Here is a 23,057-nt window from a genome sequence, read left to right on the forward strand (position 1 = left end):
TTATCTCTTGCTGGCAAAGAGAATGAGTGCCTTATTAAATTCGACTGCTCTGCCTGTGACATTTAGAGTTTTTCACAGCATCTCTCCAGCATTATACTAAAGATGGTTAATCCGAGCCATTATCCAGCCCTGCTCTATCTGCTTCCCTGTAGCTCTCCGCTGTTGACTCTTTCCCCTCAGGGCTCTGGAAAAGCCTGACATATTAATTGGCAATCTCACGACATGCGTTCATAACCTCTGCCTTCTACCTTGCATGACAAAAACAAAACCAACCAAAGCTATCTGAATGTTCCTTCAGATTGCAGCTAATCAACACGACCATAGCATTGTATTTCTTTGGTCCAGTCTATCCACCCGTATCCGTCAGCAAAGCAAAACTGATGTTGCTAATAGGGTTCTTAGTCACTAACTCTAACACCAGATACATTTCTTAGCCAATAATTAGATCCCTGGACAAAAAAATAGAATCCTCAAAGGTACTGTTGAATCCACCTTGGCAGACTCTGGAGACATGCAGGGACCAGGGTTAGGGTTAGGACTGGGATTATCCCAATTCATCCTTCTGAAATACATCTTCCACCGCTGTGTCCAACCTTTTTAAAAGTGAAGCAAGAAGAACCTCCATCCACACCCTGCCTAACTAGCATAGCGCAGGTTTGGTCAACCTACACAAAGCTGAACGGGGATGTAAACCGGAATTAACCTGTGTGTCAGGGACATCAGAGCACCCATACCACTGGAGAGCCCAAGGGAGGCGCAAGAGCCCTGCACACGTCCAGCCAAAAAAATATTTCCCCTCGCTTTGATTTTCTTTTTTTTTCCTTTAGCTTTGGAGAATGACCCTGCGCGCCCTTTAATTATCTAAACCCCCGCCAGACAAACTGCGGCTAGGCGGAGTGTTAATAGTTTGCAGCGCATCACCGCCGCCTCTGTCAGGAAGTATCCCTCCGGACCCCCCCGTCCATCTGTGAGACCGGCACAGCTGCATGCGTTCAGCACCACTGTCAAATTTATTCATCTACAAAATAATGTGCTTTTACATATATATAAAAAAAACTCATAAAAGAAATATAAAACGCCTATTTTGTCATGTGATTCCATCTCTGCCTTCCATTGAACATACATTACGTTTTGGGAAACTTTATTTTTCTTTGCAGGGTTTAGAATTAATAGAGGTTTCCTGCCAAGAAGAAACACCTACATCCATTTAAATTGTATTTATTTTAAGCAGAGTGGAAACAGCACAGTGTGTGGTTATTAAATTACCTGCTTTCTGCATCCTGTTTAGCTGCACGCCCTGGTCGGTGAGGATGTCTGGAAAGGTCCGGAAGCCCTTCCGGTACCACTTCTCTGCAGTTTTGGGTCCAACACCAAACACACTTGTGAAGAGCTGCCAACAAAACCAGAATGTGGGACTGTTTTGGCCTGATTCTTTCACAGAACAAACATGACTATAGCAAGGGAGCTGAGTGAGACTGAGCAGCAGTATGGCACAAGGCACTAAAACATAAAGACCTTATGTGCAATTAAAATAGTTTTTTGGAGTTACATTAAAAAATAAAAAACCTAAGAACATAAATTCTATGTAACACATAGGAAATAACCAGTTATATGAATGGGAAAACCTCCTGACAGTAGCCTATGTTGTGGAAGTCTCTGGAGAAATGGCCCAGGTTAGTAAGGAAATAAAGTGGGAACTATCTCGGAGGGGGAGAAAGGGGAAGTGGTGACGATCACCTTTGAATTATATCAAACAACACTGTGGTCTAAGGCGAGATAATTTTTTTGTAAATTTATTAACTACAGCAAGGAAATGTAAACCACGATTCAGTCACATCTCGACAACAAAAACAGGAGTCCTTCCCTCATTTTGCAACATTTTTCGAAACCTTGATTTTAAAAAAAAAACCTTCCTGCCACACAAACAAGCCAGGGATGATGGAGCTGTGTGTGAAAATGGTGAGAGGCGAAAAGCACCTTCAGCGTCTGATATCTGTCATCGCTCAGAATGTCCCGCACTTTGGAGGAGATGCCACTCTCAAGGATCTCCTGTGAAGGAGAGAAAGCATCCAAACATTTTTATTTATTTTCGCTGCAGTCGAGCAATCCCACACTTCAAGAGCCCTTTTTTAAAGTCATATTTATTCCATAATTGTGCGTGTGTGTGTGTGTGTGTGTGTGTGTGCGTGTGTGTGTGCGTGTGTGTGTGCGTGCCGGGAGAGAGACAGAGAGAGAGAGAAAGAGAGAGAAAGATTATCATTGTTCAGTTAAGCAGTTATGATCTTCTGCAGCAGATGTCAGCATACCAGAGGGGAAAAAAACCACAGCCATCTCTACTAAATACTGAGGTCTGGATTCAATAAACATTTGTCCTTAACTTTGACTTAAATCTGAATGCAGAACTGCATTCAGTTTCTTTCACAAGCACAGTTCGTCACGTTCCGTGATAATAAAAAGAAAAAGTTTGTGAAGAAAAAGCGTGTTTGTTTACTTAAAGACGAATATTGATTGAATACAAGACAAAGAAAAAGAGTAAAGCCTGGATTCAATCAATTTGTCATTATAACCTTGACTCCCAATTAAATACAAGAGTTGCTTTTTTCTCAGCAATCACCAAAATTAACTCACCAGACTGTGTTTGTAACAAATATGAGTAACCCTTTTGTATACATGTGAGTCAAGGAGCTAATGTTGAATGAATCAAGACCTACTGTAAGATTATTTGTGTATGTTTCGTACAATTTTATATTTGTATTCCTTTGTGTTTAAATACCAGCAAATGACCTGTATTTCCCCCGATAGCATTTTGCAGATGAGTGCATTTGTCTGTACAACCATCCTCCTAAATATATAATCAGAAATATATGTTTGAGTTTTCAGTGTGCTTTTCCAGTCCCCCATATGGCATACAGTCTGTTGAATTCAAAGTCAGGGTGTGGGGGGTGGGGGTGTGGCATCTTGGTCTGTTGTCCGTGTATTCCATATGCAGAATTTATTAACATGTTTTGAACAGGCGTTTCCTCCTGCCACCTGCAGTGCATAGGCCAGGGGTCCTCACAATCCGGTCAGGATGACAGTGGGTTCGTCTGAGGTTATTCCGAGTGACGGGGGCCTTGACAGCCTGTCAGAAGGGATTGCTGGAAACAGTGTGGTGTCATGGAGACGGGGGCTACCTCTATGACAGCTCTGGTTTGGTCCCCCAGACAGGGAACGCCTCGCAGGTCAGCGAGATGGCCGACTGCACCCGGCAGACTCTTCAGGACTGAGGCTGCCCGCATGAAAGCCAGGCAGGGGCCGTCCATCTCGCAGAACTCCGCATTCTCCGCCAGAATATCAAACGCATCCTGGGGAGCAGGGCATAAAGCAAGCAAGAGAGGAGGGAGGGAGGGAGGGAGGGAGAGAGAGAGAGAGAGAGAGAGAGAGAGAGAGGGAAGGGGAGAGAGAGTGAGACATCAGGTGAGCATTTGCACGTCGTGCTAGCTGACCCGTGGCAGACTGTAGTGAAATTTGGGTATGGACAGCGCCTCTCCGCCACGCTACACTGCACTCAGAGGTCTATCTCAACTGACCGCATGGTAGTACCAGGCTTCCGAGCCCTGAAGAGGAACCTGTCATTTCCCAATTCTCCACCGCAGCGTGGAGCCTGCATGAAGGCTCCCGTGCTGCAGGACACTGGGAACCACTAGAGCTGCTCTTCTGAAACATTCAACAGAGAAGGGACTGAGTGGGGGGTGTTTACTGTACAGTGGAGGGTTACAAGTATGTGCTTTAAAATCATTGGTGGAGGCTAAAGAAGAGATATCAGGTGAGATTGACACACAGAGAAGGTACTGCAGGCTATTGCATTCCACTTGCTTATTCATGTGCACTGTTGCATTGCTGAAACGACCATGCTAACCCAACCCCTGCTCCCCATTGCTTTTAAGTGCTTAGAGAATTTTCAGTCCCAACACTATGGTGTTCAGTCTCGACCTCAATTTGCAGAACAAAAAATGTGCAAACATCTGACACTACTCCCCCTCTTGACAAGCATTTTATCCAGAATTGTTTTGTTTTTTTTCATAATGCATTTCAGTACAATGTCAAGTACTGCACTACCAAAGCATAGAAGCAGGAAATTGTATGGTAGGTGGAGAGATTATAGCACTGCACCTCAGCAAATGAGAGGCTCCACCTGCAAGCTCATCATTAAAAAGTGAAAGTTTCCTCAAAGTCCAGTGAAAAAAACCCAGAAAATGTCCAACAAAGACGAATAGAAATATATCCAGTTTAATTGGTGTCAGGAAAACATTTGACCGTTTAACCCCTTCTCTCAAAAAAGTTAAAAGGCTTTCAGAAGCCTTTTAAATATTAACAGCATTGTGCTGCAAGGGCTGTAGAACATTTCATTTCAGTAACTGACTTCTCCCCCCAACTCACACCATCCGCTCCCATTTTGTCCCCTCCTCTGGGGGGGAGTTATATTAAACATGCATCAGGAACACATCCATTTAAACTAAAAGCAGCTCACTTCCTGTAAACAGATGTCGAGTTTATTCATGTTACATCAGGCTGGCTTTGTGTGTCTTTTGTGTTTGGCTCAGGGCTCTTAAAAGCATGCGTGATTTTGAAATGCAGTACATGTGTTGTGTACAATTACAGGGAGTGAATACACGGACTCTAATCATGTTGCACTCACTGTTTCTATGTTGAGGGAGAAAATTAATGAGACAAGTCCAAGGAAAAAGGGCAGAAGTCTTTGTGTCAGGGCATTGTCTCTTGTAATTGGCTGAATGGAACATTCCATCAGTGGGAACATCTTCACGTGAATATCCCTGAATCATAACATAGCACTGGGACTTCCTGTTATCAACCAAAAAATCTCACAGATCAAGACTGCTTAGCCCTAATCCTAGAGAGCCACAGAATGTGTCAGTAGTCATCAAAGCTCAGCACTCAGTTTATCAATTCAAGCAGTGCACAGTTGGCTTCTTTGGTCTGAACTGGTTTTTTATTTTAAGGTAAAAGCAAAAACCAGCAACCTCTGTGGCCCCCAGGACAAAGGATGAAGACAAAGAGTAAGGAAGTAGAGAGTATGGATCATAAGGAATTCTGAAACTGACCACCTGTTTATGAGAATCTTGAAGGAGAAGGCAGAACCCTCAAGGGTCAGGGGATGAGGTTCTGGACAGTGGGACAGAACATCAGGCCCATAAAGAAAGAGACACCGCTTACACGTGAGAAACCCTGCTGTCAGAGGACAATGGGCGATGAACCAGAATCCCACGATGCCGTGTCCCCCCTAGCATACTTAGCTGAGGAGGCCAGCCGCGCTCCCGCTGGAACAGGAATAGGGTCAGTATCCCACCTTTTTTGGGAAAGCCCTGTGAGTTGGCAGGGTTTCCAAAAAGCACATACTAATCTCCTAACTGAAGCGCCAGGCCAATCCAATCTGGGAGTGCTGGCTCTAGTCCTACTCATCCTGCACACCGTGCTCATCACTCCCATGGTGCGCAGGCACCTGCACCTCCACCCCGTGTCAGCAGGACCGCAGGGCTCAGAGCCCCATGGGACGCTGGAAGCTGCTTCCTCCTTCTCAATCCCTGGGCTATACTCGCTAACTCGCGGCTCTGTTCTATGCGCAAAGACAAGCTGTCAGGCCTGTGCCCCAAGCAATGGTAATGCTGCGAGAACAACACAAGTCTTCCTCGGATTTGCATTTTACAGTAGAAAACCAGGACAAAGAATGTGTGAGTGAATTAATCAATGCAATGAGTGAATAAGCGCGACTGAATGCATGAAAAGTGGTGCAAAAAATAAGCACAGTGTTTGTCTCTAATGGCTACAGCCATTTGCACTCTGCATGGTACCTTTTCATGGGTTCTGACTCATGCCTACTACTGAGCTACAATTAATGTTTTCCTCAGCAATAGGCCTACACCTCCACCATTTTGATGGTAGAATCAGAAAGCAATGTTAGACACTCTGCTTTGGTGCACTTTCACGTTTTCCACAGACGAGGCATTAGTGCCCACTCTGTCCTTTTGTAAGTGAGAATGGCTGGAATGCCACTACCCCTTCAGAAAGTATCACAGTCAGTCTGGACCTCAATGTAGCACCTCATCTGAAGGACAGCGTGCGATCTCTCTTGCTGAAGGAGCTCTGTGGTTGGTGGCCCGTCCTGCAGGATGCACAGCGTTTGTTCTCTGAGCCGTAAACAAAAAGTGAGGACGGAAAAAACGCTCAGTTTGCTTCCAGAGCGTCTGGAAGGTTTTAATTAGGGGGACCCCTGAAAGGAGCCCATGGGTCTGCCACCTGCTCCCACTGCGACTGGGTCCAGAAGGCCCCGGTGCAGAGCCAGCTCAGCAGCTCTGCCTGTCTCACTGCCCTTAGCCCAGTCAGGGCTGCGGCCTGGCTCAGCCAGGGTAGGGAAAGAACTCGAGAGCGACCTGTTGGCTCCCTATGTGCATGGTTTTCATTAACCATCATCCTGCATCCAGAGGTGACACTGGGTGAGAATTTCAGACGATCTTGGGTAGACATTGTGGAATAGCATCTCCCCTCCCCCCACGGTAACAGGGTAGTGAACGAGAGAGGGCAGGACATGTAACTTATTGCACATAGAATCCAGACCACTGCCTGACATCACTGAGCAGTCAGAGAGCAATCAGGCAATTATTTTAAATAACATGACACCATTTTAACAACATTTTATAAATGTTTTCATATGGCATGAGGTCTAAAGGTGTGTGTGTGTGTGTGTGTGTGTGGGTAAATATACATCGCTGAAAACTGTCAGGCATCACTGAACCATCAGGGACGTAATGCATATTAATCCACAGATTAATTATTTAAAATTGGTCACTGCCATTTTACAATGTTTTTATTTTGTGAACTTTGAATAGGAGTGTGTGTGTGCACATGCGTGAATAGGTCATTTTTCACACAGGATATGCTCTGTTTCTTTGGTATATATTTGGTTTTCATTCATTTACTGTACCAAACTGCAGATGGACTCTGTTCTCAGCCTTTCTGTCAGTCCCACTGTTTGCTTCACAAGTCACAAAGGCAATATTTACCCTCTTGAAGCCGTCATATTTATCTTTAGGATTAGATACACCACAATATGAATAATCCCTCCCACCCCACTAAAGCCCTCCTTAGTGGTGGGAAGCTGCCCAGATAGCTCAGCTAGAGATCTATTATTGTTTGTGTGGAGTTTCACCCAGAGAGCTGTCTGAATTGGGCATGTGCTGCATGTGGTCCATGGCACATGGCACGCTCTCCTCCTCAGCTGTTCTCATTGGGCACAGGCTCACAGATGCCGCTCATTTGTCGGTTAATGTGTCTAATCAGGCGGCCATTGTGTCTGGGCTCTATGCGCTTGAGAGTCTGGGAGTGGTCAGGTTTGTGTGTCTGATATTTTGTGTGTATGTGTCTGTGTGTGTGTGTGTGTGTATGCGCACACATGTGCATGCGCGTGTCCTTACGGTGAAGATCTTGTTGTGGTTCTCCATTGTGGTCCTTCTCTGGCATGCGTACTGTGACACTGTCCAAAGTGGCGCAGTCGGCAGGCATGGCTTCACCAGAGGGTGCTTCTCCTGTGGAGGAACATTGTCCACATTTGAATACAAATGTTCACAGGCCAAACTCTAACAATGCCTCTGTCAAGTGTGTCCTTAAGCCCCAGGTCAAGCCTCCTAGGACAATGTTTTAAGGATTGCACGAAATGACGAGCAAGTCACAGTGTAACCTAACTGAGTTAGAGTTTTAGGGCCATGTTTACTAAGGATTTGCAGTGCTTTTATAGTCGCTAACCAGACAAATAGCATTTTGTGCTGGTAAAACAAGTTTAGTGCTGGTAAAACGAGAAAAATGCATCGCTAAAATTTACGTGTCTGGGCTAATGTATATGTATTTTAAGGCGTTATGACGATAGACGGTAAAAATATGCTAGGAGAGAATGGAAATTTATGCATATGACCTGCTGTAGGTGATTTATCACAGCTGGTGGCCCTTGTGGCAAAGGTAATTGTGTCTGTTTTTTAACATCTTCGAAAAGCATGTGTTAACTTCTTTCCGGCACAAGATCAGAGTGGCTATTCTTAAGAGGAGACATCGTCAGCATGTTAAGGTAGGGGAGAGTACCATGAATGTAACAGTTTTTGGATTTTGTTAATTTATTCAGAAAATATTGAACCTAGCACACATTTTACTCCTAACAGCTTTGACATGTCAGTAGTCATTAGATGTTTCAGTTATTCATACTGTAACTCATTCCAGTCAGATACAATTAAAACCAAGGTATGCAGTCATACCATTTACTTTCATACCACCTGGTCTGTATGATTGTATCAGAGGTGCGGAATAATTGTAACAGTAAATGACCTATAATGTGCATACGCAGGTTTTTTTGAGCACACACTAATGTTAATCAAGAAAACACATTTCTACTGGTAACGTGCGACCAGTCACATGCTCAGATTATGAAGCATGGGGCTTTATTCATGAAAAAATACTGTATGTAAAAAAAACGGATGCACAAGAAACTTAATAGCATACCATGAATTGAGTTGTGTAACGTCCAAATAGATGTGAAAAGCTGCCTTTGTTTGTTTCCTAATACTCAGGTAAGCTTTTACTAAGCAAATTTCTGACCATACGGACTGGTGTGTGCTTATTATAAATGCCTGTGATCAGGTAGCTGTTCCTTTTCCATTAACACAGCATCCAGAAGATGAGCCTATGACAACACAGCAAGCAAATTAGCTGGATATATTTAACATTAAAAACACCAAGATAACTTAAAAACTCAAACAGGTTGATGAGTAAAATGAACATTTATTAAAGAAGTTAAACACCATTTAAAATGCCTAAAGTCTCCCGAAAAGGACACTACATGTAGATGGTTTTCAACACCATCTGCTGTCCCCAATCTCCAAATCTGAAGCCCCCTCCATAATCTCTCTGGGTACCAATGCTCTCGTTTTCTCTTTAGATGGCATTCTGCAACCATGTAACACTCAGAATACACTCCAAAAATCATACTAACTTTTCAAGGACAGCTAACTTTTTTAAATGATGCATGATTTGGTTTATTGCAAATAATAATAAAGCCTTATACCTGAAAATTACTTCTGGAACAGTTTTTTTAAACTTTATTTAACTCAAAAACAATATTTTGGAAATATTCCCTAATATTCATTCTTGGGGAGGTGATGAAGAATTGAATTGCACATGTACTAACCTGAAATGGCTATGGCAGCCACGTTTTACATAAAATGTTCTTGATCTCGTTACCTGTATCAAGCTTTACATTTATGGCGACTCTCCCCTACTTATGCGAAAGGAGAGAATCTTTTTTTTAAACACATAACTCCTTTATCTTCAGGAACGGCTGCCTGTTAGAGAAGTTGAGAGACGGTGACTCTGGAGGCGGTTGGCCAATGGGTACGGAATTAAACATTTATGAAAAATGTGTTCTGAAGTTTTAACTAATGAGACATGTTCAATTTTTAAGGTGAAAAGGTGCCTATCCATTGCATCCATGGATCCTGACACCTGTCCAAAATCCGACTTCACCACCGATGGAGCGGAACAGCAATGTTGTTTTCCTGCCGTACGCAAGACATAAATACCAGCAGTGCATTTAAATGAACTCACTGCGGCTGTGCTTATTATCATAACCAGCCTTAGTAAATACCCACTAAATTGAATGCAGCAATGCATAATTGTGTGGCCCTGATGGTAAATTGCGGCATTCTTTATAAATATGGCCCTTAGTCGTACATGTAGCTTCACAGATGTGTCAGACTGTATTTTCATATTTTAGTAATTTCTTCACACTTCTGTATTTCAGTGGTTTCCTTGCATTTCTCACCTACCCTCTCGTCTTTAACATTGCTTAAAAACATTGACCCGTAGTCGAACCACAGGCTTTGCACCAAAGCAGAACATTTCCAACAAATTGTTTTGATACAGGTAGGAAAAAGTAACTGAACATCTCGCACAAAAAACAGGGCAGGAAGTGTGGAGACCGCACTTTGAACCATGTCACACCTGTCTGTCACACGAAGGCACACCAACGCAAGTCAAAACGCTCGAAAATCTTTCGCAAGACAACAGCCAGCCGACGCAAAATCCATCTGATTGACCAAACGAAAGGGGCTAAATCACTGTGAAACATCGCCGCATTTGAAAGCACAGTGGGAGTCAGCTTAAAATGAGATTTTCATTACAACATGTCATTTCCATCTGATATGGAGGACAGTGTGCCCCACTAATCACGGTGAATTGTTTGTAATTCCTCTCTGACATTGAAGCTCATTATCCGTTTGTGAAATAGATTGTATTTCCCTGGGCAGTCTGCAACACTGAAAGTTATACATCATATAGTTATACTTCATTTGTTTGCAATATTTTGTTCTTGAATCCATTTTTTCAAAACCAGAGTTTTAGCATAGACACTTTAACACTTGTTTTGTTACAAGAATACATTATTTATGAACGTGTTCATTTTATTAAGATTAAACCTCCATTATATTTTTTTTACTTACATGGTTGTGTCCAGCAAAGGAGAACATGGTGAGAAGGAATGTATGAAATAGAAAGCAAACAATAGGCTTCAAAGCAATTCCCAGCACTGCAGAAATCCAGAACATTCTATCAGAATATTTTGACCAAATAAACAGGCAATAGCTGCATAAACTGTCTCCGTATTGTTTCATATTGTTTCATTTGGTCTGGATTGCTGTGTCAGGTGATTGCATGACCAATACGTGCACTATGAAAGATTACTGCCGTTAACTTAAAACATAAAGCATTAAGCAACCCCAATCTAATTTTCTTCTTGCTAAATTGGCTTTTCATTCTGACAGAAAATTGTTCTTCATATGTAATGTATGAAAAGGATTAGAGATATAATATCAATGTTCAAGAGAGCAATTGAACGAAAATTATATTTGCAGGAATTATCTATGAAATGTCCCTGCAGCAGAGATATGCAAGGTGATAAATTATGCTGACAGCACCCTTGTCCTCAAACTGGAAAATATTTGTGTCATATATTTATTTATTAATATGTTTTTTTTTAAATAAAGCAAACAGGTAAGTAATGCTATTTCAGTTACAGCTACTTCAGCTCATCTTTGGACTGTAAACCCGAAAGCCTTCGGTGCCATGGAGCTAATCCAGCACTGAAGGCACCTCCGTGCTGAAGGTATCAGATCACACTGAATAGATTTCCAGTCAAACTGCAGACGCTGATGACTTGTGTCTCACCTTTGCTTACCCGCCCCCTGACAGACTCAGGGCCCAGCGAACCTGCGATTCGGCTCGAAGGTTGAGACGGAATGCATCCAGTTAAAGGGCCCACACGTTTTTCTGTGTCATACCATGTCACCGAAATCCCCCAGAATAGCAAGGGGCCTGGCCTACTGATAACACAGAGCAGGCAGGGGAGCAGTGAATGAGCCAATCACTAAACCTATGATTAAAGACACCGCTACAGAGAGGTAAGATGTATAATCATAATCATAATAATATTATTTTGCTCATGTTATTATTCACCTGGATACAATTAACAGCTGTCCTCAACTTAGACTTTTCAAAGAAAATTGTTCTGAGATGTCGACGCACCGATTTGCTCTTGATGTCAAGGATGTGCAAAGGTGAGCATTTACCATAACTACTAGATTAGATTAGATACTATCTAGTCTGTAGGTAATCAGAGCACTAATTTAGTCAGGCGTGCATTTTGGGCTGAATGGCCTGTTCTCACCATTATGTTATGCTATGTTATGTTCAGTTAACGTAGACCTAATCACCTAAATAAACTTTACAAAAGCTGGCTTTTAAAAAATAAAAAATAAAATTCCAATCCAGACACCTAGCGAAGGGGACATATCATCAATAGGGGAGAGCCCTGAACTGATAATAACCGCATGGACACCTTCTGCAGAGCTCTACTCTGTGCAGAATCCATCACAAACAGACTGTTCAGTGCCGGTTCAGTTTACAGCAAACAAGGAATATTTCACCTCTGCATCTTACATGTATTATTTTTAAATGGCTTTGTGCTTCTATTCACCTTGGAAGATGGAAGGTAAAATATTTATAACAGAAAAAGGATAACATTTTGAAAGCAAAGAAGCCTAGAGCAATGTCAAGATGTATTTATGAAACCAGCCTGGTGCCTGCTGTGTCATAAGGCTTTTACACAGATTTACAGAGCATACTGCCAATCAATTGAACATAATGCACATACATATATATGCCATTATATAGCCCTGCTCATGAGTTACGTGTGCATATATGTATGTGTGGGTGGTGTGTGTGTGCCTGTGTATTTATACTCTATGGATATGAAGTAATTTCAGACTAGTAGCTTGTATCTCTAGCAATGCAACTCAAAGCAACAAATCTGTCTGGGAGTCAGCTAGCAGCATGATCCACAAGCATTCACTTCTGCCTGCTGAGCCAGTTCAGTGCAGGGTTGCAGAACACAACTTATTTTGTCTGCTGTCCACCGTGGATGCTGATAGTATGCGTACAGAAGCACGCAACTGAAGCAACCATGCCCAACCCAAAGGGGGGCTTTCACATTAAGAGTCATGAGTTGATTTTTGGTTGGGCTGGGGGGTCACTTTGTATATTCCAACCTATATCTTCTTTGGAATTCATCTGTGTTTCATTCACGTGTGTGTGTGTGTGTATGTGTGTGAGCGAAAGAGAGAGAGAGTGAGTGAGTGAGCGAATAAGTGAGGGAGAGAGAGAGAATTCACCATGTATTTATTTGATAAAGATTGCCATTTGCATCCTCGGGTTCTGTTGGCGTCAGAGATTCATTAAAGATTGAAATTTCAAAATAGATTTTGCTCAAAGTCATTTCCTGTTCATTTTTAATGCATTTACTCCAGTGCAAGCCCCCGAGCTGCACTTTGGTCTGTGGTGATGCAGGAATCCCGAGGGCAGCTTTAAATATGCAAACCACACATCGTAAGGTAAGCAGCAGTAATTGGCATACACCTTTCAGGGTAAATTCTAATGCTTCACATTAGATTGAAGATCCACTGAAATAGATAATGCCTCACTTGTTTTTCTTCAAAATAAAAATGGAGACTTAACGGTACTGCTTATTAAACAAATCACGTATCGTATTTTATTTGGATATTTAGTACCGTTTGCAGAATTTTGCGCAATTCATCATTATATATTTTTTATTATTATTACTTTTGCTATTTTACTGTTGCTCGCCCAATCCCAATCTGTACATGTGACGTACAACTTTAATATCTATTCTCACCATTAACTCCAAATTCACAGATCAAAACAATAAAAATGAAGAGAGCGGCTGCAGAATCTCCCGTCCGCACTCGTGCGTTCCCCGCCTGCTCCCCAGTCATCAAACTCACAAGCAAAACTGATGAACGACTCTCATTCGACCAGTCTCTAACAAATCCCTTTTGGCTTACAACACCCCCTACTGCATCCCGGTGGCCATTGCACCCCCATGTGACTTAGTGCTGAGGAAATGAACAGCCTTTATATTATATACATTTAGCGGATGCTCTGACATGAGCAAAGCCACTTTAAGAGATTAATTGCATAAGTGTATGTCAATAAATAGAAACAGCTGTACTACAGAAATGAATAAATGGAACTCTATGATTTAGTAACAGCATTGTAAAACATGTGCAGGTGGAATCAGCTGTAAACTGGCCACATGCAGTGACCGCATCTCTGACTCACCTGTATGCAGTGCCTGCTCTCCACGGTGACAGGCCAGCCAGCTGCCATGCTCTCAGTAAACCAGGTGATGTCCAACACCAGCAAGTTGGTCAGGTCCCTCAAACCCCGCTCTCGTAACCACGCCCACAGCTCTTCTCCAGAGTTTTTCTCCGCCACCACGTGTGTGACCTCATCACTAGACGTGCGGGGAGAAAGAGGAAAAGGAGTTCAGACATATGAACAATCACATCCCCACTCCCTGTCAACCCAACATCCTAATTCCACTGTAGCTCAGATAAGCACTATTGCTCCTTAACCCTGAGAATAGCCCCACTGCAGTGATCCCCATTTGGGTCATTAACACAGTTTAACTGCGGAATGATATTACTCGTACTGACACATCTCCCCTCGCCCCAAAACCCAAACTACACATAATGTATTGGAATAAGGTAGTAATTCATTACTGTTTTAATCTTTTGAACACTCTTGAGTATAAAAGAGATTACATTACATTTCATTTATTTGGCAGACGCTTTTATCCAAAGCGACGTACAAAAAGTGCATTTCACAGTCATGGACAAATACAAAACACAGGTTCAATAAGATACAATACTTATTTTGTACAGCTATTTCTAGCCAAGAACACAGTTTAGTTCACACAGTGAACACTATTCTGACCTAACCTCTGCAGAGCCAACTAGGCAGAAGAACAAGCTACAGTATTAGGACAAATACAAATTACCAAAAAGGGACAGATGGGTGCCAAGAGATGGGTGCCAATGATGAGCCTAAGAAGGGAACCCCAAAATCTTCAAAGAATACTTGTGGTCCTGCAGGTGTTCCAACAGAGTAGCTCCCTTTTCCCAGCATTCTGTGCAACTTCTGTGAATACCATCCCTGTGACTGTAATGTTCTACAGAGGCATCTAATTACTGAAGCCATAAGTCCACCTAAGCAGGTATAACACACACACACACACACACACACACACACACATGCACACACAGTCTTCCCTGGACAAGAAGCTGTTCATTTTAATAGCTCCGTGCAGCTTTTGGGAGGTCCACAAAAGGGCCGGTATCTGGGAAAAGAAAGGGGATGTAATTGCCTGGAGTGAACACGGAGCTGTTCTGCTGACTGCAGGAGAAAGGGCTTTGAAAAGGTGGCTTAAAACACCAGCGTACGCGCAAAGCGCCGGTCGCCACCGGGCCCCTGTAAAAGTCATGCGTCTACAGAAAATCTTTCAGGCTTCAAGTGAGCCCATATGGCTCACTCAACTTTTTATCAAAGACGCCCAGCAGCAAAATAAGCCTTGTTCATTGATGCTGCCTCAAGAGAACATATCTGAGCACATCGGCATTCAGAAAAATACAACTTCCATTTAAATGAGAAGCGTGTGTGTGTGTGTGTGGGGGGGTTTGAATTTCTAGCATTGTGGCCCATTCCATAGCTTTATACAAGTGATAATTGATTTGATAATTGATCATTTCAAGAAGCCCACATGTACCCTGAAGTGTGTGGTAGAAGCACATGGTTCAGCTGAGGTGCTCCACTTGAGTGGGAGAGTATTACTGGATAATAGACCTGTCACATTTTGTATTCTATAGCGTGTACAGTAAAGTGAAGTGTATTGGCATACTTACCTTTGTAAATTGTTTGATCCTAAAGTGAAACTATAACTAAACTTGCCAGATAAACATACACTTTTGTGTACGTGCAAATTTATTTCACATCTACAGTGGCCCTGTCAGGTTAGCCAATGCCTTTTTATATCCCTTCTGACTGAAGAGTTCTTTCATAAGGACTCAGAGTGATGGTATGTGACTGATATAATGGGGAAATGTTTTTTCTTTTTTTTAAAAAAAAACCTCCCAATGACTCTCTCATGAATAACAGTACATTACCGTACCTGTCCCCATAGTAACCCATCCCCCATCCAAATGAAGAGTTCTTCTCTGCCTGAAGACGGAAGGTTTATGATAATCCCCCTCATCGGCGAGCCCCAGTTCTTTGTGATGGGAGTTGCATACGACAGCACAATCCTAGAACAACGGCAGGTACAGATTCGCCACGCTAGACGGCTTCGCCCCAGGTGCGTGGAGAATGGAAACATTGATGGCAACACGGATGGAAATGTATGGAGCAATTCACCAGAAAGCAAGCGCACCCTAAGGACCTGCTTGTGATTTAAGTTTACATATCATTACTGTTCGAAGTGATTATATATTCATTGATTTCACTTTTTAATGTAGGCCTCCTGAATTATTAAAACATAATTGCGCAAATTTATTTTTGTTAAAAGTTTTTTGTTCTTGAGTTGAATTCAAATGACTGTTTAACCAAATTAAACAGTCTTTGTGTGCACAATTTCATTATATATAGTTTTTTGGATTTGAAGATACAGAATACGAACTTCAGCATGACACCAACAAATCACATTCACTAAGTCCCAATGAATTACATTGAGCACATAGCACAGGCACATACCTTAAGTAAAAACAAATTGTCAACAAATCACATACCCCATAAACACACACACACACACACACTATGCAACATGCATACAGCATCACAAAAAAGGGACAAACCACCTGAAAGAAAAGGCCGTTTAAACAAAAACACGTACACCAACACGCCACATACACTAGCACACGCAAGCACACGCAAGCATGCCATGCATGCAGATGCGTCCGCATCAGCCCAGGACGGCGAGGCCGCGGGGCTCGGAACCGGACGACAGCGGAGACGCATAATTCATGAGGTCAAAATATGAGGCACGGAAATGCGGAGGAAGGCGCTGAATCCAAATCCGCTGAGCGCGACTGGAGCCGTCAGGGTTCTCTAACCAAGCGACGGGCGTCGCTGCCGCGGTGAGGCCCCACGAGGCCTGCGCGCGGGGAGCCCGCCTTCATCTCCAGGCCTTGGCGGGAGTCTCCGGCGAGCCTCGCACCTGCCCGTTATCAAAGGGGCGGGCCGAGGGGAAGAGATGCCCATCGATCCAAAAACCTCCATTATTCAGCTCCGTCCGAGGAGGACCTCTCACATCAGAGGAGACCGCTGCCCTGACCCCGCGAAAATAAATATTGATAAACTCCGCCTGTGCAACAAACAAAGTCGTATCTGCATCTTACCAGCAAATCTCATTGCGCAAAACCCCAGCTCTACACAGTCCAGTAGTGTGTGCGGCTTGTGCGGCTGAGTCTGAAAGGGAAGTAGCCTTGGTAACACAAATCAACCTTTCCAAGTTCTTTTCACTTCTTAAAAGTAAGTTCCATGACTTGCTGTTCCCACACACTTACAACCAATGGTTGTTTGTTGACCGAAAGGGCAAATGGCCATCTTAATATCAAATGATGTAGTCATGAGCTCTGCTCCACTTTAGGACCCATAGTGACTGACCTTGGGTTCAGGGTTAGAGATGGAGGCATTTCTCAACTGCCAAATCCCTGGAGTTTTAAAATGAGAATAACAGAAAAATTTTAACAGAATTAGTTTGTTTTTAAGTGCATGCATGCATGTGTGTATGTGTGTGTTTCTGTGTTTTTTTTTTAACTAGTAGGGGTATCATATCAAATTGCAACTGATATCAAATTCTTCGAAGGGAAATTTCAGTTTGAGGTGCAGAAAGCCTATTTCCTGTGGTTAAATTCAAACAGTTCACAAAGAGGCTGTAACTGTACACACATTCAAGCTGCGTTTCTGGGAATGTTGCCCATTGGCAGTCAGCAACCCCACAGCAGTTGCACCCCCCTGGCCCCGCCCTTCCTGCAACTCCCACCATTGCCCTGCTGCAGCTGGGGCCGTTGATCTGACACAGTGCTGCATCCCTCCAGCCCAGCACAAACGCTATGGACCTTTCAGTAAGAGCCATGGCGGGACGCTAGCCTGCTTGTGACTGGGGGATCACCCGTGATCCGGGCCCTCTCGTTGAGCCCTCTTCTAACAGCTGTAATTGAACACGGACCCCCTGACATTGACTGTTTGTAGCTGTGCATTCAGTTTTCTGTGGTGATTCAATAGCCAGCTCATTCCTTCAGTGGCAGAACCTTTGCCCGTTTCTGTGTTCACAGCGAAATGCCACGTCCACACATTGTGCTCAGCCGAGATACGCTTCACTCCTGTGCTTGTCTCCACTTAGAAAAAATGCATGTGACAATATACCACTTAACCCTTCCTGTTTACATTTTATCTCTCCTGTGTTTTTCTTTCCCGTTATCACTGCGTACTATGCCCAGGCAATTTCTATATCATCGACTCTTGTTGTGTGATTTTGGAATCATAAATGATATATATAGTTAAAAAATACATTTGCATTGCACGTGCGGTCTGACCTGACTGACCTCAGATTGTCTGCCACGCGGAAGCCCTTGGTCCGGGCGAGGCTGGTCAGGAAGGACCTCCGACTGAAGCCCATCTTTCTCTCCACCAGGTAAACGGTCACCTCCTGGAACCTGACCTCGTGCGGACCAGAGGGGTGCAGCGCCAGGGGCCTTCTCCTCTTCCTCGGCAGCGGACAGACGGGAGCGTGGAGCATTCTTCTTCGGGTCTGCTGGCTTTTTTTTCGGTTTGTTTGTTTGGTTTTGGTTTGAGTCGTTTTGTTCTCACGCAGCTCTCATCTCCCCTACAGGAAAACGCTTATGATGATGTCACTGCCATCGGTCTCTTTATTTTTCTTTACCAGTATGAAAACTGACAGCTGGAGCAAGCAGACAGTAGGAATAAACAGGTGTTAAGATATGGCAGGCTAGTGTAACTGCTTCTGCATTCAGTAAGCAAACTTATATATAATTTGCTTACTCTGCATATAGTCTCTGCACATAGCTTGTGTGAATATTGAGGGCTGAATCCAGTCATGGTAGATGGAATCATGAGAAATAGTCTCTCAGAATACCCATTAAAAAAAAAAAACAATAAAAAAAAAATATATTATATAATATATAATATAAATATAATATAAATTATTTTTACAAATTGTTAAATATCCTATTTTCATGCACATGCAGCCTTCAGTGATCACTAAAACACCCGTGGGATAAATTCAGAATTAATGGTATTGTTTTCGGTATACGTTCAGTTATTCAGAAGCTGTTTTCAGCCACTATGGATGCAGCCTTGAGTTTTTCCCCCAACTCCTGTTTTATAAAGTGTACTTCCATCCTCCATCACCAACAGCTCAGCACAGGTCTTTCTGAAGCCACTAAAAGTCACAATCAACACAATTTAGCATGTTAATCATCACAACCAGGTGCTTTAGTACTGCGTTATAAATATACATTTAAAAAAACCTGGACCCACACTGGCCTTTGTTGGACAAGATTAGACAAATCTTGTTTGGAGATTTGCACCAAGCTCTTCAATTGGCCTTTAATTGTATAATTTGTCTCCTTCCTTTGACTGCTTACCGCTGATTGCTGCAAATATAGTGCCTACAGTGACATCTTCAGGACAAGGACTGAAGTACAAGCTGAACGTTTGCCTGGGACTTCACTCGGTTTGATGCGTGAGAATGGGCTTCTGAACGCTGCTTGAAAGCACAGCTGCAAAAGCATTGTCATGATGATTTCCTCGACATAAACATACCCTTTACATTGCCAGATTGCAGCCATGTTTTGAATCCAGTCAACACTAGACTAAGCTACTCAATGCCCTGAGTTGTTGCTCATGCCATTCATAATGCCCGCTTGACTCAGATTAGAATTCTGTGCCACTGGCGGGATCAGAATCCCTCCTCTGGGGAAGGGCTTCTGATCAGGGGGGATTCTGGGAAATCTGTCACCTTACAAGACCAACACATAATCTGTCCAGCAGTGTCCAGAATGGAGTCTGTTCCAAGGCATCTAATTACAAGCAGGATGTGCCTCCACCATCTGCTCTTCTACATTAATTAGCCAGTAAAGTGGAGATGTATAGAATCTTGAATTAGTGAGTCAGCCAAGATGTACAGCATCTTTAATTGGCCAGCGCATGGAGATTCAGCTATGAACTTTTCACTTATGGAGTCACTGAGATCTTTGTTTGTTAGGGCGACAGCTCTAAGTAGGCCGATTTACTTTTGGGTGAGAGGGTAAAAGGTTGGAACCTTGTGGGGAAAATTGGTGGGTTTGTGTTAGTCAGGTCATGCAGGATGATCATAAAGCCCCTCTCAAGTCAGAAGAATCAGAATCAGGTTTTATTGCCAAGTAGGTTTACACATACGAGGAATTTGTTTTGGTCAGGTGGTGCATAACAGTGAACATAAAATAAGATAAATAAAATAAAATAAACATAGTGCAATAAAAACATAACAGACATAACATAACATAAACATAGTGCAAACGGTAAACAGTAAACAATAGACAATAGTGCAAGGGGGTAAAGTGTTATAAGTGTTATACAGGTGCTGTCTGTTTGGTGTCCGTGGGGGTCAGGATAGCAGTACAGTATCAGTGGGGGTCCCGGGCCTTGTTGATGAGGCCAGCTGCAGTCGGGAAAAAACTGTTCTTGTGTCGTGAGGTTTTGGTCCTGATGGACCGCAGCCTCCTGCCTGCAGGACTCAGCCATTGAGGCTCACAGATGGACTTCGATATTTCCCAGAAGAACACCTCTTGCAAAGTAACCACTGCCCCTGTGCAGAGATGCATCCTAACTCTCATATGTCAGATATGCAGATATGAAAATGTGAGACATGTTATGGCACTGTCTCTTTTTAGGTTCTGTACATATTTATTGGCTCTGCTCATATTTTTTAGGTATCCCACCCCCCATCCCATCCCACCACTCCCACAGTCCCTGAAGTATTCCTGAGAAATATACCCAAATAAGAATAAAAATGCACTTTTTTATGAAGTGCTTTTTAAACAGGGCACTCAAATTGCTTTCCAACAAACAATTTGGTTAAAAAATATATATATTTTAAATCCACAAAAACACCCGTGAAATAAAAGCAACTACAGTGTAAACAATATGGACAAAAAAGGAAATAAAATCCTTTGGGATAATAGAAACAGATCACAGTTATGAAATATGTGTTTTTAAAGTACTTAAAAGGCTAGCACTTGAGTTTAAATGGTTATCAACACAAATTATTTATCCAAAGCCTGCAATCATGATGGACTAACAGATACATCACATTCTACTGTTCTGTTGGAATGGAGTATTATCTGTTCGATGGCTACTCGTGTCCATTATAGGGACTCTGGGGAAATCATGATTCATGATACCAGATAAAATTTTAAAGAGCAATTGTTGCTTTTGTTGTAGTCACTTTGTATTTGTGATCGTACAGTATGAGGCTCTTATCAACATAGCTACTCTTAGTACATCTTCATTCTTTGATGCACCCACATGCACACAGAATGCAGAAATGCTGTCATTGAATCAGTCTAATTTCTGAGGATGTAGAAGGCTTATTGTCACACCATTCAACTGCTTAGCATTTTTTTTCTTGCCATCTGTTAAGGGTTTAGATTCAGCTAAAAACCTGTACACATATTGCCTGTATATATGAACATGCAGCATGCCGTCTAATGTAGGGCAGAGGTTATTATACACATAATTAAAACACATTTCCTGTATCTGTCATTGTGTCTCATGGTGTATGTCAAATAGGAGGGTTCTGAATATGGTTTTCTTTCATTTCTAATTAAAATAGCTGAACCTGAACTGTATGGCTAAGATTTTTATTCTGAGTTGAACACATTGAGCATGGTTTTCCTTTTCTATACTGAATACTGTGGCATCTTCCTTATTTCGTTTATTGCTGGAGACTGGCTGCAGTAGCAAGTTCATATACAATATTCACAGTGTGCAGGATCTGTGACAGGATGTTGCATTTGACTGTGTTTGAGTCAGAGGAGATACTATATTGCACGAGTGGGGCCTTCCATATCTTTCCGTCAAATAACCAGAGTTTCACAACAGCTGAGAAACCAGTAAGCATGGTATAGTGAGACACACGGATGCAGAGCATAGAGCACTGGCAGTAAAGGCCATGAAGGTCAATGCAGCAGCCATCACCCCCTGCACCGAGGGGTTGGTGTTTGTTTTCACATTAATGACGTTCACTCTAAAAGCTGAGTGTATGAACGGCTGCTTGCGCACAGACAGGTCTGAGGTCAGTTTAAGGAAAAAAGAGAAGCACTCCACATTTTGCAGTTCAGCAGGGGGCGGGGGCAGGGGCTGGCGTGGGGGTGTTCTATTCTGATAGCTAAATTGTCTCTTCCTCTAAAGTACACGGTCAGAGATCACTTCCTGTAACACACTGCAACAGGCGCTTCGCTGCTGAGCAGATCAGCTACAAAGGGAGAACACTAAATCACACAGAACACCTCACCTGGAGCACCTGCATGGGGGCGTGGCCAAAAACGGGGGCCTCAGATCACTCACTCTTTTCCACCACACACTCCAGCTGGGATTCGCAGGGCAAACGTGATGTCATCGGTGGACCTGCCCACTAAAGAGCAGTGTGAAAGCTGGAGTCCCGTGCAGGTGGCCAACTTCCTCTCCCAGGTAAGATAAGCGGCTGGCTGCACCTCCTCAGGATGTCTGAATGTGTCATCGAAATTTGTCCGACTCCTGTTAAAAAGTAAATAAAATTCATTTTTACATTTTTTATAGATCATGGATCGTATTGACTAGCATTGCCCTGGCTGAATGTAATGAGCAAAATGATGGGCACCCACCGAAATGCGACACATAACTTAAAAAAGAAAAAAGAAAAATTGCAAAACATTGTTTTCTTTCAAAAACGTATATCTGCTTTGAGTGCACATGCCTTATTTAAATGTTGTATATCTCTGCCACTTGTCTTTTAGTTCTATATGCCGTATTTGAGTTCCCTGGCTGCCTACAGCATTGTGCAGTGCAGCATTGTCCCTCACCTCCCCACCTCTGATTCTTACAGTGTGGAATGCACGAGTGTTCCGCAACTGTGAGGAGGCTGAAGATCGACGGCTTGTGGTTTCTGGTGAGTTTTGCGTGTTTTTGCATTGCCTGACGACTGTGTGGTCGTGTTTTGCGCCTGTGATACTTCGACTTGGGGGCTTGGTGTCTACAGCTTGGAGTCTACAGCAACCACAGAAGTAGCTTGGTCGGTAAACTTGAGGTTTATGCTATGAGCTCCTTCCTCGCATTGCTTAGCCTTGTGTCGTGTCAAAGATGACAGCAGATTATACTGGAGTTCATTCATGTCAAACTCACATCGTCATATCTCCTCTGCCAGATAGGGTACACAGTAATGCTGTATAAGACACTTAATCTCTTTGGATGCAGCAAAAAAAAAAAAAAAAAAAGAGGCACATCGAGATCTGGTTTTTACAGTCATTTTAAAGTAATTTAATAAACTCAAAGCGAACAACACAAAATATTTCAGC

General features: G+C 42.9%; 2 protein-coding genes across 3 annotated transcripts in view; one reads left to right on the forward strand and one right to left on the reverse strand.

Moving 5' to 3' along the window:
* The window catches only part of dntt (deoxynucleotidyltransferase, terminal), a 59,444-nt gene extending 41,200 nt beyond the window's left edge, over positions 1-18,244 (reverse strand). Inside the window, exons 1-6 of the mRNA XM_035400920.1 lie at positions 18,048-18,244; positions 13,729-13,903; positions 7,470-7,580; positions 3,174-3,344; positions 1,978-2,049; positions 1,267-1,390 (exon numbers count right to left, since the gene is read on the reverse strand). Coding sequence (XP_035256811.1) covers positions 1,267-1,390; positions 1,978-2,049; positions 3,174-3,344; positions 7,470-7,580; positions 13,729-13,903; positions 18,048-18,241 — 847 coding nt within the window. The 5' untranslated portion in view covers positions 18,242-18,244. The remainder of the gene's footprint in view (positions 1-1,266; positions 1,391-1,977; positions 2,050-3,173; positions 3,345-7,469; positions 7,581-13,728; positions 13,904-18,047) is intronic.
* Positions 18,245-22,062: 3,818 nt separating this feature from the next.
* Positions 22,063-23,057, forward strand: part of blnk (B cell linker) — a 30,307-nt gene continuing 29,312 nt past the window's right edge. For both annotated transcript variants that reach the window (XM_035399901.1, XM_035399902.1), the window contains exons 1-2: positions 22,063-22,194; positions 22,589-22,651. In XM_035399901.1, the coding sequence (XP_035255792.1) occupies positions 22,117-22,194; positions 22,589-22,651 (141 nt within the window). In that variant the 5' untranslated portion in view covers positions 22,063-22,116. The remainder of the gene's footprint in view (positions 22,195-22,588; positions 22,652-23,057) is intronic.

The sequence above is a fragment of the Anguilla anguilla genome, chromosome 18 (genome assembly GCF_013347855.1).
Source record: "Anguilla anguilla isolate fAngAng1 chromosome 18, fAngAng1.pri, whole genome shotgun sequence".
NCBI lineage: Eukaryota > Metazoa > Chordata > Actinopteri > Anguilliformes > Anguillidae > Anguilla > Anguilla anguilla.